The 20,067-nt window shown below is 38.1% G+C and overlaps 2 protein-coding genes across 10 annotated transcripts in view; both read right to left on the minus strand.

Moving 5' to 3' along the window:
* Nucleotides 1-20,067, minus strand: part of SAMSN1 (SAM domain, SH3 domain and nuclear localization signals 1) — a 555,105-nt gene that overhangs the window by 436,495 nt on the left and 98,543 nt on the right. The gene's annotated exons all lie outside the window — the stretch shown is intronic.
* The window catches only part of NRIP1 (nuclear receptor interacting protein 1), a 113,136-nt gene continuing 98,543 nt past the window's right edge, over nt 5,475-20,067 (minus strand). For all 8 annotated transcript variants that reach the window (XM_078358565.1, XM_078358562.1, XM_078358564.1 and 5 more), the window contains one exon: nt 5,475-12,730. In XM_078358565.1, coding sequence (XP_078214691.1) covers nt 8,936-12,403 — 3,468 coding nt within the window. In that variant the 5' untranslated portion in view covers nt 12,404-12,730 and the 3' untranslated portion in view covers nt 5,475-8,935. The remainder of the gene's footprint in view (nt 12,731-20,067) is intronic.

The raw sequence follows: 20,067 nt of genomic DNA on the forward strand, positions 1-20,067 counted from the left end.
TTTCCAAGCCTTCTAATGATGGAAACTCATGCTATGTGCCAAGTTGATATGTGACTCCTGTTTCCTGCATTTCCACACCTCCAGGGACCCAGATTTCCTTGGGGATCTGAAATAGCCTAATGCTAACTCCAGCTTCTATGCTGGTGAGGGTCTTATCATCAAGGAATTAGTTGTACCAGACTCGGCAGGAGAGTATATTCTCTGCTATGATCGATTCTGGATAGTTCAGGAGAATGTAGTCTTATGGGACATGATGTATTCATTAGCTAATTTTCAGTACAGACCATGAATTCTGATCCCAGGCCTACCTCAGACTATATTCAGCTTCACTGCTTGCTCTTTCTATTACTTGGAGGAAGGTTGGTTCAGTAGGTAATTAGGTTTTTACTGGCAAAATCTGCACAGTTCCCATTCTCCTTTCAAGAACCAGTTTTTCTTATCAGGACTTTCTCAGGAGAGATCATATTTCTGCAGGAGATTTGAGAAGGCAGAAGGGAGACTGTCTGACCTGGCCCAGATAGACCATGAGCCCTAGGCTAGAGGTGGCTGGAGGGGCTGGGACTTGCCTCAGATAAGTGGTTGCATCCCTACCTTATACATTATTTAGTTTCCTTCCAGACAAGGAGGAGAGCCTATCATTTTTTGTTTGAAATCACCTTTCATTCATTCCCTCATTTGGCATACATTTATTGAGTAACTGCTATGTATCAAGACAAGTACCAGGTGGCTCACACCTGTAATTCTAGCATTTTGGGGAGCCGAGGTGGGCAGATCACTTGAGGTCAGAGCTGGGCATGGTGGCACATGCTTGTAATCCCAGCTACTCGGGAGGCTGAGGCAGGAGAAGCGCTTGAACTCAGGAGGTGAAGGTTGCAGTGAGCCGAGATCGCACCACCGCACTCCAGCCTGGGGGACAAAGCAAGACTGTCTCAAAAAAAAAGGAAAAGAAAAGAAAAGTAAGAGAAAAAAAGATATGTACTAGGCACTCACTGAATGTAAGATTAAGAAGATATACTTTCTTGCCTTTAGAAGGAATACAAAGTTACATATGTTGTTAACCATTGTAATAAGTGCAATAAGCCTTTGGCATTGCAAAGGGCTGAGAAACACACTCTGTCCTGCAATAGTGAATTAGTGAGGGAGGGATTCTTTGAGGAAGTAAATGTGTTAGGTTGGAGAGGTGAATAGGAGTTTACTAGGTTCAGAATGAGCAAAGGAAGGAGGTATTTTAGGCAGAGAATATTACGTGACTGAATGCACTGATGCCAAGATAGCAGGAGCACTCAGGAAATAGTGAGTTCTTATTGGGGAATGTTTGAACATGGAGTGATTGCTGATGATTCGCAGAATGGTGTTAGAGGGTAGGAGAACGAGTTGAAAAGGTGAAAATGCAGGCAGAGCCAGAGGTCAAAGGAGCTTGGAGGACACAGAATTAACCCCATGAACTCACACTGGACACCAGTAGTTATGCCACTTTTGTTTGGCTAACACATGGATTTTTCTTTTTTAAAAAATATTTGAATTAGAATAGCTTTAGCTCCTCTATTTAAGGTAGATTCACCCCTTCCTAAGCTATTCCGCCAAAAGCCTTACATACTTTACTACTCCCCCCAAGCCCCTATAGACGTGAGTGTGCAATTTCATAAGGAATAAAGTCACCAGAGGATTTTTAAGCAGATTTAACAGAAGATTTGTATTTCAGAATGATTGCTCTAGTAATGGTGGCTATTACAACTGGGGAGGGGGGAGGCTCTGGGTTAAGACAAAACTTATTGGTTGTAAGCTACAAATTGGGAAAGTCTACAAAATAATAGTGGCTACCCTAAGAAGAGTCCGCTGGGGACCAACATTTTTAGAAATAAGCATACTTCCTACAAAGGTATGGAAGAACAAATTGGGGAGAATGACTGTATATTGAATTCAAGATTGGGGCATGTTGAAGTTTAGATACTAATAGATCGACAAGCTGGATATCCATGAGTGGTAGGAAACAGAGGACAACTAGACAATTAGAAGAAACTTGGAAAAAGTATGGGGTGTTTGTAGTTATAGGGATGGCTGTTTCTACTGAAGATGTAATGAAAGAAGAGACAGTTGTAAGGTGGAACATAGACAGTTATGGGAAAAGGAATCTGTTATGAGACCAGATGAAACTAGCATTAAGAAGAGAACTAGGAGACACTAGGTTTTGAAAACCAAAGAGAAAAATGGGTCAATGGTTTGCCTAGGCCAGAAATGCAAGTAGTAGGAGTTGCTGTTTCTGACTCAGGCCTCCCTGTTTTCTGAGTGATCTTTGATTGTTACCTTCTTGGTATATCTCACCCACAATAGTCAAAGTAGACCGGAACTTCACCCTTAGGCATCTCAGTCTCCCCAGAACAGGCATTTCTAGAGTGAACCACAAGCAGGAAATCTCCCCTTCAGAGGGTTATCTATTCTTTGGCAGGTAAACCGGATTTTCATAGTAAGGGCACAAAATTCTCTGGGATGCAAGCAATTCCAAAGGGATCTAAAAGCCCATCCCTGCTGCTCACTTTGGAAAGATTATCATGATTATCTTTATTAGCAGAGAACTATGAAAAATGAGATAGTAGATTTAATTATGGAGTTGAAGGTGTGGGTAAGAGCAGGTGATCATGCTTGAGCCCATGAAGCCCTAAATTAATCTACCCTCTGGTCAGACTACCCCGAGCTTAGGCATGTGTCAAGTCCCCATTTTTTACTCCACTTAGGAGATAAAAATCTCTGTGGATGTTGCTGGGGGTGGGGAATGGAAGAAAAATTTCCCCCCACATTTGTCAACTGACCTTGGAAAAGCAGGAAGAGAGCAAAGAGCCCTATGGATAAAAACCCAGATTTTGATGGACATAGGGAAAGGCCACTGCAATTTTAAAGAAACACTTTCTATGTTGACGTGGGGTCAGGGATGTGAAAGGAGGTAGCAAACCCAAAGGCATGGCCTTGTGAGAAAAAATATTTGTCAGAGGAAAACAATTAGGGAAAAGGGAGAGAAAGGCCTTCACTAGAGATGTAAAGTTTATTGATCAGTGTGTGTTATGGCATTTACCCCACTGGTTTTATTCCTGTACTTTACTCTCTCCCACAGACTGGACTGAGCCCTTGTTTTTATCCACATTAGGGTATCAGCACTCGAAATGCTTTTTTAATGGATAATTCCCCCCCCAAAAGAAAAGTAATTAAAAGGAGAAAGCCATGATTTAGAAGTCTGGCAGTGGCTAAGCTTTGCATTACAACTATGGCTTTTGAAAGTGATTACAAAATGATGAAGGAGAGAGAAACAGGTTCTCTCCCACTGTTCTCAAAAGTTTTACCTATGCATGTCTATATTTTCAAAGATGCTACTGTGAATCAAACAAGAACATGACAAGACTCACAAGACACGGGCAGGGGGCAAAAGGGCAACGCACAGCGCAAAATATAACGAGGCTAGCTGGTACATCCAACGTGGTGCTAAAAGTCTTTTAAGGTCTTGATGCCTGCTTGTGGAAAGATTAGCTATTAATGTTTGTCAGAGGCAACTCTTCGGCCTTTAGAGAAAATTGGTTTTTCAATTATAAGAAAATTACCCCATGGTTCTATCCTTGGATTATTATATCAATTAGCTAAGGGACAATACGCTCTAAGACAATGTACTGTGCCTGCACTGTGGCACTACCATGTGGCATTATTCATGTAGCTTTCCAAAAATGTGGGCCATAACAACTATAAAATGTTAGGTCATTTCTTTTCCAGATGTGACCTCAGAGGTGAATGTTTATCAGCTAAAGTGAGGAAAATGAATATTCCAAAAGGACTGCAGCTTTTCTTAAGGTTTGGAACACATACCAATTAAGTTTGGTAAAGGCAATAAAGGCAGAAGAGAAGGTTGTCTGGGACTTCGTGTCAACACGAAGTCTGTAAAAGATTTTTGAATGTCTCAAAATTCTCTTCTGACTGCAAAGGTATACTATTTCAAAATTCGGTTTATTGATTAAAAGGGTTATATACTTTTAGACACTTATAAGAAGACATCAAAAGTGCAGTAGCACCTGCCCAGAACTGGAATTTATGGGACTGTATATCCTATTATTCTGCTTCCAACTCAAGTACATAAATTTTGTTTTTTAGACTGGAAGTTTTCAACTTATTTATGAAGACAGAATCAGAAAAATGTTGTAAATATTGTTGTACCAATCGCTTATAGAGCTTTGGGAGTATTAAATGAATGCTAGATGATGTCAATAGCTTCCTCTACCAGCCCTTATAAGGTGATACAAGCTTGTATTCAATACAAGCTTTATGGAATAAACAAAAAAATTGCCAGTATGCTTAATAATGATCAATTATTAATTTTCTATAGTCAAACAGGTCTTAGTTTAGTGATACTAGTGGTAGGAAAATAAATTTCAAAATCACTTTTGTTGTTGATTTTCCACACTAACAAGCTTGAAGCAGAACCTTACATAGTATGAGGGATTTTAATTGGAATTAATTTTTAAAGAGCCTCCATATTAAAGTCATGGACACAATTTAATAATCAAGAATAGCTAATTGGTGCTTCTCTTCATACAAATCTCTCCTGGACAATTCACTACTTGATGCGCTTGTCATGCCTTTTCACCATATAAATAAATAAAGCAGACATGGTTGTGCATGTCTCATTCTGATGTCAGCATCTACATAAATAGCAAGATGCAATTTTTCAGCATTTTAATAATGTAGAACAGCAGGAAGTATTCCTATTACTTAAACATTTTTAGATACTTATAAACTTATTAATAGAGAAGCTGCATGGATTACAATAGACCTATTTGGGTCCCAGGAAACAGAACTTCTCTTTGGGAAAATGTCTTTCTCATAAATTACCATTATTTGTAAAAATAAAAATGCCTAAGCCATAAATTTACAAGGATACAAAGGAATTTTTTTCTTGGACTCCACTGGTCCAATACTTACTACGTATGCATGTTGCTTACCAATTACTCATGACCTATACATATATAGTATATGTTTAAATACATACACATAGGTACGTACATACACATTCATTTTTGGGAAAGCGTTAAACTCCTTTTTTCTTTTATTTTAAATACAACACCCATCAAAAATTGGATAAAAGCCTTCTGATAGAGTCATATCTTAAAATGAAGTGTGTATGTATATATGAATAGTCAACATTAAATTTGAATGCTGCACAAATTATATTCTAGTTTAAAAATTTACAGTAATCAACTAGTTACACACTGAATCATGGGAGAGAGGTGAAAGGCTGGTTGTCATTTTGAGTTATTTCTTAATTACTCTTTTTTTAGTGCACTAACTTGCTAGCCACCTTCTTTTTTGTCCCCTTTATTTTTTGGCAAGGGCAAAACATCCTTGAACATCACTGTTGTATTCATAGAAATGGGTTTTATGTTTATGGAAAACCTAAAAAACAGAGAAAGCCCACAAAATAACAGTCATTTCAAACCAGAGACAATGCATTTTTTTCTCATTTATTCAAATTCACTGCAGGAAGTAAACACTAAAAGATTAAAAAACAAAACAAAAAAATTCACACTGCAGTATGTACAGTTTCATGACATCACATGAAGTCAATTTTTAATAAAAATGACAAATTATATTACTGAGCAGATCGCATCCAACTTGGTTGTGTAAACACTGGAATTCTTACTATGAATGGTAATGTGCCTGTATTCCAGCATTGCTAATACCAGGATACTCTTGGAATAATGTCTGCAATGGGATTAAAAAATTCATGAAAGTAGTTGCGTGAATTCTTTATGTTTAAAAGTGGTTGGCTTGATTTAAAAAAATTGTTTAAGACCCTTGGATTCAAAGCACATTCTTTCACAAAGCTTAAACCACAGACGTCATGTCCAGAAATGGAATACTGTCGTGTTGGGATGAACATCTGATCTGATTTGTTAAGACATTTTGCCAAATGCACAGATGCACAGGGTCCCCCATGCACTTTTCATGCAGCAGGTAATCACAACTTAAATAAAAGGTTTATTCTATACATTTGTCCAGACTTGCAACTGTATACATACATGCACAACTTTTAAACCTGTCTGATTATATTTACACTTATACATGGAATATACAGGAACCAAAGAGATTAAAAGGCTTTTCTGTTGCATTAGAACAATACAAAATATGTATTTTTCATTAAGGAAATCACTATTTACATCACCTTTAAAAACTGATTTTAACATCTTCATGTAACAAGTCAATATATATATATACATATTATATATATATATAAAATATATACTCTCACCAGTTTACTCTTCTGTAAGATGCAGCAGAGAATAAACAGGTAATGAATGCTACCTTACTGATGTCGATGAGAGCTTTAGTACCCTTTCACAAACGACTTTATTAGAAGAAATTGTCTAGATATCTAAAATAGTCCTTGAAAATGTGTATATGTGCATCCTTATATCTACATATGCATAAACAAAGTGAATCTGTGGATGTATGCCCTTTCTCACTGTTCTTTAAATCACCCTAAATTCAAATTGGGGACATTCTCTAGTAAATCAGAACAGCATTCTTTGTGGTCATATTTATTTAAGTATTACATATTCTCATTCCTTTAATTGTTAACAAATGAAAACAACCAACCAAAAAACAAAACAAAATCCACAAAAAGAAAAAATAGCAATGCTGGCCCTTGATGGTCTTTTCTCTGACCTAAATTTCACTCTCTTGTAAAAAGGCCATTTTCCCCTACCCAAGGGAGAATACCAACATATTTTTCTGACATACCTCTAAGGCTCCAGACTTTTCACAATGATCAAGAAAAATGACTTGCTTAAAAGCTTATTTATATAGTGTTGACAGTAAGATTGTCACAGTATGGACATGGAGTAGAATATATTCAACTGGCCCGTGAAATTTTATGTCAGAATAAGCCTATGCCTCCTTCACTTTTCCATGATGCTGCATAGTACCCACTCTTATTTCCAGTAGCTATTTACAAATCATTCTGAGGAAAAATAACCATTTAGGGTTTTAGATCATAATAGGAAATCACACCCAATTTTAATATAAAAATCTTAGAAACCACTTCAAGTAGAACAATTTTAAATCAATTTCCTTCTAACTAATAGTGATTATAGAATAATTTTTGAGAGGTCATTTGCTAACCTGGTTCACAATTAAAAATAAAGTATCTGGTGAATGAATTGTGAATTGTACAAACTGAACATAAAAAGAGACTTGTTTCAAATTTGAAACCCCATGTGGCTTCAATAATACATTAAGTTCTTCTAAGACAGTATCAACATTTATTTTTCATTACCATTTTAAAATAATACGTCCCATGGAGCGATTGTGTACAATTCTGTCATGAATATGTGCCCTTTGTACTTTTTGTTTAGTCAATCTGAGTTTAGTGCCTTTCTTGGGTTTGAACTAAATGTTGTAACCTTTGTTAGCATTGTTCTTAGGACAATGGTTTTAATAAAGGTTAAGGATGTATTCAGGAGAAGTTTCCAGACCATCCTGGAATCACCTGAGTTTGGTAAGTGGCCCTGTTTTTCCATCCCTAAGGCTAACTAAGTAGATGTTACTCATTAGAACACATAAATAATCACAGATTTTCCTGAGATGTTGAGCCAGATATGAAAGTTGTCCCCTCCACCCAATTTTTTTGTCATAAAAAGTATTCTGAACCCGATTTCCAAAGACATCACGGTAATATATGAACCACAATATTGCAAATTTTGAGCTGATGTGACTGTACTGGGGAAAATAGAGGCATCAGATAGTTTTTGCTTTTGTTTTACAGTCTCTCATGTTCTGAGGAAAGTCATCAGCCAAGGTTCTCAAAGATCAAGGTGCAGAAGAAACACCTAGGGAGCGTGTTAAGATGCAGATGGAAGATTCCAGGTCCACTTTGCAGAGATTCTTGTTCTGTAGATCTGAGATGCTGCCTATGAATCTGCATTTTAAAACAAATGCTCCAGATGGTTCTAATGCAAGTGGTCTGAGTTCAGCTTTAAGGAATCCTGGTCATAAGACTTGCAGGTACCACTGGAATGGTGAGAATTAACTTTTACAAGAGATGGTGAAAACTGTCCAAAGAAAAGCCATTTTGCTTCTGTTAAAAACAATTTCTTAAATATTGAACTATTCAGGAAACCACCTAGAGATAAATGTTAACTTTTCTAATTCTGTAAAACGAGGAGTTTTAGTAAAGTAGTTAAAATACAAAAAATGGAAATCTGCCTTTTTTAAAGGTTCTATCAAACTTCCCTCAATTGTAATCAATTTTTACTAAGTAGTACAAGGTTTAAAGAAATATATATTGAAAAGGACCAGGGTGGGACAGACACATTGGGAACCAAAAAAACCTCTTCCAAGAGTTAAAAATAAACACTTTTTTTTTTTTTTAGCAAAAGTGAAAAATGTAACCATATATTTTTCTAATTTGGTTTTGAATTGGATAATAAGCTGTGAATCAGCAGTAGGCTTTTTTTTTATTGGATAATTATCCTTTAAAGACTTGTTTAACAGTTTGGACTTTAAAAAATGTGTTATGTAGGCTGACTTCTGAAATGCAAACTAAAGTACCCTAAATAAAGGCAGCAAAATGCATTAATCCACTATGAATGGAATTTTACATTTTAATTTATGCCTATTATTTATGTTTATAAAAGAATTTCATTCATAGGCTACTCACAGTTGTTACCTGATGCATACAGAAGTGTTAAACAACCAATTGCTAGTTCAGTAGTTTCCTCATGACATCTAATGTTAAGCAAAAGTTAGTATGCATATTTAAACATCACCAGTAACCAATACTTTTCAAAATGAAAAAGTTTCAATTATACCATGCTTTTCTCAAATCATGCTCTTATTTATACAGATCTCAAGTTCATACTCATTAGTTTAAAAAGATCCAAAACTGGATGGCAGGTACATTTTATTCTGATTCTTTTTTTATTGTTAGCATGTTTCCCAGAAGTCCATAAACTTCTCCATTCGTGCTGTGTGGGCGAGAAGCATTATTTCCTATATGGCTATTGTAAGGGCTTCTTAAATTAAAGAAAGAAGCTTTCGTTTCTGCAGTAGGAAGTAACTCTTCTTTGATTGTGACCTGTGAGACACTTTCAGCAGATGAAGGCTCCCTCCAAATGTCTTTGTCTTGTGTTTCTCGACTGGTAACAGAATTGCCTCCTTTCTGGAGCATATAATATAGTATTGGGTTGGTTTTGGTCAGTCTTGGAGAATCTTTTTCATACTCATTCTTCTCCACATCAGTGATAACCCACTTAATGGGTCCTTTCTCACTGGGCATGGAACACCCATTCAAAAGCCCAGATTCTGGTCTAGACCCTGCACAGCCCAAGTGCTCAGGGAAAGTAGGACTCACAGGAGTTCTTACTACTCCTGGGTATGAAAATGTCCTGCTATCCATGCAACTGTTGGGCTGACTGGAACTGTACATCAGTCCATTTAACGAAGAAATGCTAAATTCAGGTTTGCTGTTGGTCACATTATTTTTGTGTCCTTTCTTTTTACTGTCGGTGACAGAGTTACTTCTGTGCGGGGACAGATCTCGCACACAGTTTTCCGAGAGAAGCAGCTGTTTCAGAACATTGAAGCTTTTGCTCTCTCTGGCCCAACTCCTTTGTTCACTTTCGCTGGCTGAGCTGTGACCAGCAGGATATTTAAATTCAAGATCATTTCTGCTCAATTTCAGCTCTTCCTGGTACCCATACAGTACTTCCGGGGCACTGTGATTGTTTGCAGCATCAACAATGTTGTTCTTCATCTTTTTAAATGGATTTTCTAATGGCTCAGTATAAAGCTTCCTTTTCTTAGGGACCATGCAAAGATTCTTTGATTCTAGAAGTGACATTTCATTATTTCTGTGACTCTTGTCTGAATCATCTGCCAGGTAACTATCTTGATTCTGTCTTAGCAATCGACTTAACAGACCATTCTTTGAGAAAGAAAAATCCTGAGGTGAAACAGGCTCCGATTTAAAGTCCTCGGACACTGGTAAGGCAGGTGTGCTTCTTTGCAAAGCAGGAGCCATACCCAAGAATGGCACACTCTTAGTATCATGGCTCAAGTGCACATTTGTATGAGGAATTTGTAAGTCATCACAAGGCTCAGACTTTATTTTCACCATCAATATTTGTTCACTTAAAGCTCTCTCTGAGTGTTCCTGAGTACTTTCATCTCTTAAGGGAGTTTTCTCTTTCTTTTCACTCTTACCTTTGTTGGGGTTTCCCAGGAGCAACTGGAGGACAGTACGTCTTTCAAGCAGATTTTCTATTTCAGAACCAGAAAGTCCTGGTTCTGTAACTGTTGGTTGACTACTAAATCCTTTATTTTCTTCAACCACATTTGTTTTACTTGAGAGCAAAGGGCTATTTAATCTATCAATCATACCTATCGGTTTATCTGTGTTTACAGTTAACAGCTGTTTGCTAGATCTCTGCTCTTCCACTGACACAGAAGACTGCATTCCACATTGTGCTAAATTCTGTAACAGCTTACTGGCACTAAAAGTTGCAGAGTTTTGTGCACCTTCACTGTGGGCTGGTTTCTCTCCTGGCGGTTCTTTGCTTTTTGTAAGGTCCATTGAGTGGTTAGATGTAGTATTTGTTAGCTTTTCAGATGGAGTATTGCAGGCATATGGTGGGGAATTCCATTTAATAACCAGAGAGTGTTGAGAGAGATTGATGGGAGACTCCGCTTTGGTTGATGTAAGTAATGGTGGAGTGCTCACTGGAGTAGTCCGATTTGTACTGGGGCTTTCTATCACAGAAGTCCTTGAATAATTCTGTGTATTGAACTTGGTTACCTCATTGTGTACTCCCTGAGGGCTGGCGTTTTTTTCTACATTTTCTTCATTCTTATGGCCAAGTAGCAATTGAAGAAGTGTTACTTTCTGGTGTGAGTTTAGCTTAGAATTCTTTGAGGTATCTTGATCTTCTTTAATATCTACATCTGGGACTTTTGGATCCCAAGTGTTCAGCAAGGATTGAGTAAAGTTATCCAAAGAAACAGGTTGGTCAGATTCTGATTTTTCAACTCGGTGTTTGCAAGACAAGTCTATGGGAACGCAGTTGGAGTAAGAACTTTCATCACCACTGCTGTCATCTGTAAAACTAGGATTGTTATCTGAATATTCATCAATAGTTGTAGGAGTACTACTTTCCTCAAAAATGCTTCCTCTCTCACTGTGACTATGTCCATTCACTGGCTTAGGTATAGTCTGGCTTTTAAGAAGATGTAAAAGCAAACTATTGTTAGGAGCTTGTTTTACATTGTTTCTTTCTAGTGAGTTCTTATAACCTGCATTTTTAGGGGAAGAAGGAATGATACCCATTGGATTTTGAAATGTTGCAGCATTACTTTTGCTAGCCATCAGTTTGCTTGATGATGTTCTTGCCTGACCATTAAGATGGCTTGACATTCCTTTTGAGAGCTGGAAATTGCCAACATCCTTCTGGCCATTTTCTTGCAATCTGGCCATAGCAGCAAGTCTTTCACTTGCAGCTTGATTTGCATTTTGTGTTTTTAAAGCATGTTCTCGAGAATACTGCTGCAAATGGGCTTCACTTGAAAGAAGTAATGCCAGTTGGCTACAAGCAACACTAGGTTTAGGTGAGGTGGCAGGACTAGCCCTTTTTTCCACCATGCTTGCAACAGCCTGTAATCTTGCAGCACATGACAATGGTTCACTCATGACCTTTGTTCCACTTTGTCCAACATGATGAGGAGACTCGGCAAACCTATCTCTGATTAGGTTTTTAGTCACGTCAGGAAGATTCGTGTCAGTCTTTTGATCTTTAACTTTACTTTTCTTCAACAAAGTTTTTAAGTGACTTGATGCAACACCATAGCACCTTAAATCCTTCTCCACTTTTAAAGAATCATGACTGAGGGCATATCCTTGCTCCTTGAGGCTCTGCCTAATTTGTTGTGACAGAGCAACAGTCTGCAGCCTAGAGCTGAATGACTGAAGCAAAGAGGCCAGTAATGTGCTATCCTGTTTGCCTTTAGGCACATTGTCAACCATGCCAGCCAGCAAAGCTTCCTTCTTTACGTTTAAATTTACGATAGAATCAGACAGCCTCTTCCGCTTTGCTGCATTCCAGTCCTCGGAAGACTGCAACAGTCTGGCTTTTTTGAGATGCAGCATGCCAGATCCCTGATATGTGTGTGTATTGAGAACTGGACAATTACTTTGACAGGTGGGAAATGCACTGCCAGAAATGTTAAAGTTCTGATCCTCTTCATTATGCCCAGCAGACTTTTTGTCAATGGCAGTACCTGATCCCCCTGCTGCCTGATGCATTAGTAATCCTTCTAGGTAAGTTAAAACAATAGAATCCTGGTGCACATCAGAGCCAAGCTCTTCTCCATGAGTCATGTTCAATAGAAGTGTTCACAAGGGCTTGGTTTCTATTCACTTTGAAGAATGGTTTTCTGCGGTGAGATGTAACTTTAATAACTGAGTATCAGTTTATCACCTTCCATAGCACTGAGAGAGAGACATACTCTTACATTCTGATGAGGATTTCTTTTGGCAATGACAAGATAAATGCAGTCTGACCACAGAGCTGATGAACTTCTAAGCAAAAAGGAGGATAATTCCTTAAAACATAGGTCTGTAGCAGTAAGCAGATATAATCCTTAGTGAATATATTCTTTTTCCTTCTTCATCTTTTATTCCCCATTAAATGCAAATATCAGTGTTCTAAAAAAAATAAAAATAAGAATAGTTAAGGAGGTGCAGAACTAGAATCATGTCATGATACCTACAAGCAAAATAATATGGCATTTGTAAGTTTATATATACATATCATTAGTCACCTTAGTAATTTGTTTTATTGCCATTCTATTCAAATGAAAATCTCTACTAGAAATCCTGTGGGTTAATCTATACTGTTAAAATGATCAAATCATTTAGAGAAGAGAGCATTCTTTAATGTTATATAAACGTCTTCCAAAGCCTGCCAAGTCTCTGAATTTTCATAAGCACCTTTCTGCAAATTAATGTGAATGTTAAGTCTCCTTTACAGGTTTATAGCTCTATAGGGGAGCTAAAAGTTGCTTCCTACATTACTGGTCACTTAGGAAGAAACAAAAGTAGATGTGCAGAAAAAGAAAAAGAGATGCAGACTCCGATGAGTCTGATGTGGGGTTGAGGCCAACAGAACAGATTCACTTCAGACATCATCCCCCAAACACCAGATATCCCATAAGTGATTTTTAGAATTTCTGTTTTTCAAAAAAAATCAAAGTACTAACAAGTTGAAGATTATTTTGTGAGCCTGTTCAAAGTGTGACAATCTTAATGATATTCCTAAACATTAAAATACAGTCATAAACTTACCTACCCATAGTTTTTACCATGACTTATTAAAGATGGAGTAGAATAATTCTTTAGATGCCCTTTAGATGCTTGTTCAGGGCTATCAAGGATTTCATATAGTTTGTTATTTAATCCTTACTCATGTGTTCTATGGAAAAGTCTTAATGTCACGTCCATTCCTTACAGATACAGAAGACAGGGAGGGCATAAAATGGAAAATGCCAAAGACATTTTAGTCACAGTTTGAAAAATATTCCAATGATATTATCTAAGAAGATACTGAACAATCCCCTATCACTAACACATATACAACAGAAGAAGCAAGAACTCATTACATTTCTGAAAACTTGATAGAGAAGTGTCAAAATTGACCTAAGGAAGGGGGCCATTACACCTTTGGAAGAAAAGCTGGAATAAATTCCATGAAGATTGTTTTTCAAGAAGCCAGAACATTTTGTTCTGGTTATTAGATCTCTTCAGTTCTACCAACAAATACCTTGGTCCCTATGGAATTGAAAAGATAAATTCTAATTTAGAGACTACCCTGTAGCTTTTTGGGTAAAATGCTAACCTCTAAGTCAAACTTTAGGAAAGAATTATCTGATTGCATCAAATTGTTAAATTGATTGAAATGATAAAAACAATACCCAAAGAAAAAGCTATAGAAAGGAGGCAGCAACAATTAAATAAATTTCAATTGTATAAAGAGGTGAGAAAAGAGTTTCTTAAGATCCCAATGCCACTATTTTAAAAAGATTTGCCATAATGTACTTAAAATGGACATTTTAAGAGGCTTATAATGATATGGAAATTAAATGATGATAACTCTCACCCAATATCCATTCTCCCATTTTCCTTTACTAATAAAACCCTGATATGTTTTTCAGAAAGTAGGGAGGTATCTCAGCTAAACACTACTTATTTTTCCCCCATAGGTATATATCTTACAATTGATGGCATGTTGCTTAATCAGAGGCTTATTTTTCTTAGTAGTATAAAACATGAGTACATTTTACAACTGATAACATCTTGGAGTTGAGGAAACAGTTTTCTAATTCTCTTAAAAAACTGCTAATATGGCCAGGCAGGGTGGCTCACACCTGTAATCCCAGCACTTTGGGAGGCCGAGGATGGTGAATCACCTGAGGTCAGGAATTAAAGACCAGCCTGACCAATATGGTGAAACCCCATCTCTACTAAAAATACAAAAATTAGCCAGGCATGGTGGTGCGTGCCTGCAGTCCCAGCTACTCAGGAGGCTGAGGCAGGAGAACTGCTTGAACCCGGCAGGCAGAAGTTGTAGTGAGCTTATATCGCGCTGCTCCACCCCAGCCTGGTTAACAGATCAACATTCCATTCCCACCCCCCCAAAAAAACTGTTAATATACAATTAATTCTCAACTAATGAAGACATTTAATAACCATTTAATGGGATATGCAAATCCACTGTATTTCTCTCCACACCACTGTCAACCTTTTTGTTCTTGAGTGAACTCAAGAAAGGAAAAATCATATCAGTCATTTGAAAACTGGTTTGTAAAATATATGTCATTGTAAATAGCCTTAAAATATACTTCATTGAAGCATAAGAATGAAATAAGGAGCATCTTTAAGTTCATATTAACTCCTGTTATTTCTATTCTGCTTTTTACTGTGCATAATATAAGTTGCAAAGTATTATTCATTGCTTTAAAAAGATGAAATTTACACATTTCTGAACTTACAAAGCAGATTTGGAAGTTAATTTAAAAAGGAATTACCACAGTTTCTTTGTAGAGGGGCTCTAATACTATATTTTACCATTTATTTACCTATCTACCATTTATTTCCTATCTTAGCAGAGAAAGTAGATGACAGATATTGAGAATAATCGTTTTTGTTTTAAATTTGATTACTTTTTTTTGTACTTTAGGTTCTCGGGTACATGTGCAGACCATGCAGGATTGTTGCGTAGTACATACATGGAAAGGTAGTGTGCTGCTTCCATCCTCCTGTCACCTCTATTTGGCATTTCTTCCCATGTTATCCCTCTCCAGCCTTTCCAAGAATAATCATCTTTTAATAATCATTTCTTTTTTTGGCAATCAGCTTTCTCAGGTTGAAAATAATAATTTCTTAAATATGAAAACAATTAACTTCAATAACAAAAAATAACATACAAATAATTTTATTAAGCTCCTTGGGTCTGAGGACCGTGCTAATGATAATTAGTACAGTGCAACACAGTCAATATATACCTGAATCTTGGGATACATTCAAGTTATTAAACGACCAAATTCCCAGTAGAAAGGAAGGGATTTTGATATTCAAATGCACACATTCTCTCACACTCCAAAACTATAGGGAGTTGAGAAACTAAAATAATTCACATCACAAATTTGAAATCACACACTGTAAGTTCATCACTTATATGAAATGACAAGGCAAAGATCATTCTAAATATTCAATTGTTTATTTCATTTAAATCAATACAACAAATTCTTACCGAACTCCCAATCTGCTTTGAGACCTGTCTTAGGACTGGTGAATTATGTTCATTTTAAAAGGGGGATGTGATAGGCAACATCTAGAGAAGCAGGCAAGGTGAACATCTACCTCTAAGTTTCTAGAATACCTCTAATAATAGAATTCTCTTCTCATGCTATTTCTTTTCACATTTTCACATGACTATTACATCACCAAGTACAAAAAACTAAAAAATTAAGTGTGACTTGAAAAATATTCTAAAGATTGTTTCAAGATTTTCCAGTGAGAATTATAAAACAAACATTTTTAGTTTAGAAAAGGTGGTACCATAGTATGCATAAGAATCACTGTGTGGGGGAGGACTGAAGATGGCATGGTGAGAACAACCCAGGATTGAAGCTCTCAGTGAATGTGCGGAGGGTGAGTCAGAGCCACATTTCCAGACGGATCTTTGTTGCCCACAGAACGGGGAAATTCCCAGGTATAAAAGAGATGCGGGACGCAAGGCAGAGGTTTTGGCCGGCACTGTAGCGCAGCGGTGCTACACAGCGCTCCGCACAAAGAGCACTGGTCTGGGTGCCCTGTTAAACCGGCAATCTGAGACTTGAGACTGAGCGGGACTTGGACAGTGAGCCAGCCCAGGAGATTCCAGGGAAGCAGCGTTTGGGGCAGCGCAGTGGGACAAACAAAATGGCGATTCCAACGCTCCGGGCGCGAGCACAGCTGAACCCAGGACGGTGCAGCTCTGTGGCGGAGGGGCGTCCGCCATTACCGAGGCAATCCGCCCCTACTGAGGTAAACGACCATGACTGACGCAGCCTGCTGCTGCTGAGGCAACCCACTACAACAGAGACTCCACCGCAGGCCGTAGCCCATGGCAGCAGGGCGGAGAATGCAGCAGCAGGGCAGAGCCTGCAGCAACGGGGCGAACCTCACACCAGCAGGGCGGAGCCTCAGCAGGCAAATAGTGACGAGACTGTCTCCTAGCTGGGCAGGACAGCACAACGGACACTCACAAAGAAAGCCCCAACCCCCCCGAGACAGAGCATCTGAGAAAAAAACGGTTTTGTTTATGAGTTCTGTTGCAGCAGAATTAAACGTAGAAGCCTAACAGCCCTGAATTAACAACAGAGCTCACAGCTCAGCAATTGAGCACCTATAAAGTACAGACTGTCTCCTCAAGAAGCTCCCTGAACCCTCTATATCCAAAAGACTGACATTTGGCAGGCATCATTCTGTAACAAAGATAGAAGAAAAAGAAACTGGTAGCATCCCTCACTGTTCCGCAGCTGCTATAGGTGCACCCCAGACAGGCAGGGCCTGGAGTGGACCTCAGCAGTTGTACAGTGGAGGGGCTAGACTGGTAAAAGGAAAACAGAGTAACAGAAATACTTCATCATCAACAATCTGGGTGTCCACTCAGAGACCCAACTGAAAAGTAAGCAACTACACAGACGACAGGTGGATAAATCCACAAAGATGGGAAGAAACCAGTGCAAAAAGGAGGAAAACACCCAAAACCAGAACACCTCGCCTCCTAGAAAGGACCAAAACTCCTCACCAGCAAGGGAACAAAGCTGGACGGAGAATGACTGTGACGAAATGATGGAATTAGACTTCAGAAGGTGGATAATGAGAAACTTTTCTGAGCTAAAAGAACATGTTTTAAATCAATGCAAAGAAACTAAGAACCTTGAAAAAAGATTCGAGGAAATGATAACAAGAATGGATAACTTAGAGAGGAATATGAATGAATTCAAGGAGATGAAAAACACAATACAAGAACTTCACGAAGCAGGCACAAGTTTCAACAGCCGAATTGACCAAGCAGAAGAAAGAATATCAGAAGTCGAAGATCAACTCAATGAAATAAAATGAGAAACCAAGATCAGAGAAAAAGCGCAAAAAGGAATGAACAAAGTCTCCAAGAAATGTGGGACTATGTGAAGAGACCTAACCTATGTTTGACAGGTGTACCAGAAGGGGATGAAGAGAATGAATCCAAGCTGGAAAATACTCTGCAGGACATTATCCAGGAAAATTTCCCCCACCTAGCAAGACATGCCAACACTCAAATGCAGGAAATACAGAGAACACCACAAACATATTCTGCAAGAAGAGCAACCCCAAGGTACATAATCATCAGATTCAACAAGGTTGAAATGAAGGAGAAAATACTAAGGGCAGCCAGAGAGAAAGGTCGGGTCACCCACAAAGGGAAGCCCATCAGACTCAGAGCAGATCTCTCAGCAGAAACTCTACAAAACAGAAGAGAGTGGGGGCCAATAATCAACATCCTTAAAGAAAAGAACTTTCAACCCAGAATTTCATATCCAGCCAAACTGAGCTTCATAAGTGAAGGAAAAATAAAATCCTTTGCGAACAAGCAAGTACTCAGAGATTTTGTCACCACCAGGCCTGCTTTACAAGAGCTCCTGAAAGAGGCACTACACATAGAGAGGAATAACCAGTACCAGTCATTCCAAAATCACACGAAATGCTAAAGAGCATCAACATAATGAAGAATCTACAACAACTAACAGGCAAAACAGCCAGCTAGCATCAAAATGGCAGTGTCAAATTCACACATAACAATATTAACCCTAAATGTAAATAAACTAAATGCACCAATCAAAAGACACAGACTGGCAAATTGGATAAAAAGCCAAAACCCAGCAGTATGCTGTATCCAGGAAACCCATCTCACATGCAAGGATACACAAAGGCTCAAAATAAAGGGATGGAAAAGGATTTACCAAGCAAATGGAGAGCAAAAAAAAAGCAGGAGTTGCAATTCTCATCTCTGATAAAAGAGACTTTAAAGCAACAAAAATCAAGAGACAAAGAAGGCCATTACGTAATGGTAAAAGGATCGATACAACAAGAAGAGCTAATGATCCTAAACATATATGGACCCAATACAGGAGCACCCAGATACATAAGGCAAGTTCTTAATGACTTACAAAGAGACTTAGACTCCCACACAATAATAGTGGGAGACTTTAACACTCCACTGTCAATATTAGACAGATCAACCAGACAGAAAATCAACAAGGATATCCAGGGCTTGAACTCAGACCTGGAGCAAGCAAACCTGATAGATATTTACAGAACTCTCCACCCCAAATCCACAGAATATATATTCTTCTCAGCACCACATCACACTTACTCAAAAATTGACCACATAATTGGAAGTAAAGCACTCCTCAGCAAATGCAAAAGAACTGAAATCATAACAAACAGTCTCTCAGACCATAGTGCAATCAAGTTAGAACTCAGAATTCAGAAACCAACCCAGAACCACACAGCTTCATGGAAACTGAACAACTGGCTCTTGAATGTTGACTGGGTAAACAATGAAATGAAGACAGAAATAAAGAAGTTCTTCGAAACCAATGAGAATGAAGACAACATGCCAGAATCTCTGGGACACATTTAAAGCAGTCTCTAGAGGAAAATATATAGCAATAAGTGCCCATATGAGGAGAATGGAGAGATCCAAAATTGACACCCTATTGTCAAAATTGAAAGAGCTAGAGGAGCAAGATCAAAAAAACTCAAAACCCAGCAGAAGACAAGAAATAACTAAGATCAGAGCTGAATTGAAGGAGATAGAGACACAAAAAACCCTTCAGAAAGTCAATAAATCTAAGAGCTGGTTTTTTGAAAAGATCAACAAAATAGAGAGACCACTAGCCAGATCAATTAAAAATAAAAGAGAGAACAACCAAATAGACACAATAAAAAATGATAAAGGGGAAATCACCACAGATTCCACAGAAATTCAAACCATCATCAGAGAATATTACAAACAACTCTATGCACATAAACTAGTAAACCTGGAAGAAATGGATAAATTCCTGGACTCCTGCATCCTCCCAAGTCTAAACCAGGAGGAAGCCGAAACTATGAGTAGACCAATAACAAGGTCAGAAGTCGAGGCAGCAATTAAGAGCCTAGCACCCAAAAAAAGCCCACGTCCAGATGGGTTCACAGCCGAATTCTACCAGACACACAAAGAGGAGCTGGTACCATTCCTTCTGAGACTATTCCAAATAATCCAAAAAGAGGGAATCCTTCCCAAATCATTTTATGAGACCAATATCATCCTGAAACCAAAACCCAGCAGACACCCAACAAGAAAAGAAAACTTCAGGCAAATATCCATGATCAACATACATGCAAAAATCTTCAATAACATATTGGCAAGCCGATTGCAACAGCAAATCAAAAAACTTACCCATCATGATCAA

The sequence above is a fragment of the Callithrix jacchus genome, chromosome 21 (assembly GCF_049354715.1).
Source record: "Callithrix jacchus isolate 240 chromosome 21, calJac240_pri, whole genome shotgun sequence".
Lineage (NCBI taxonomy): Eukaryota > Metazoa > Chordata > Mammalia > Primates > Cebidae > Callithrix > Callithrix jacchus.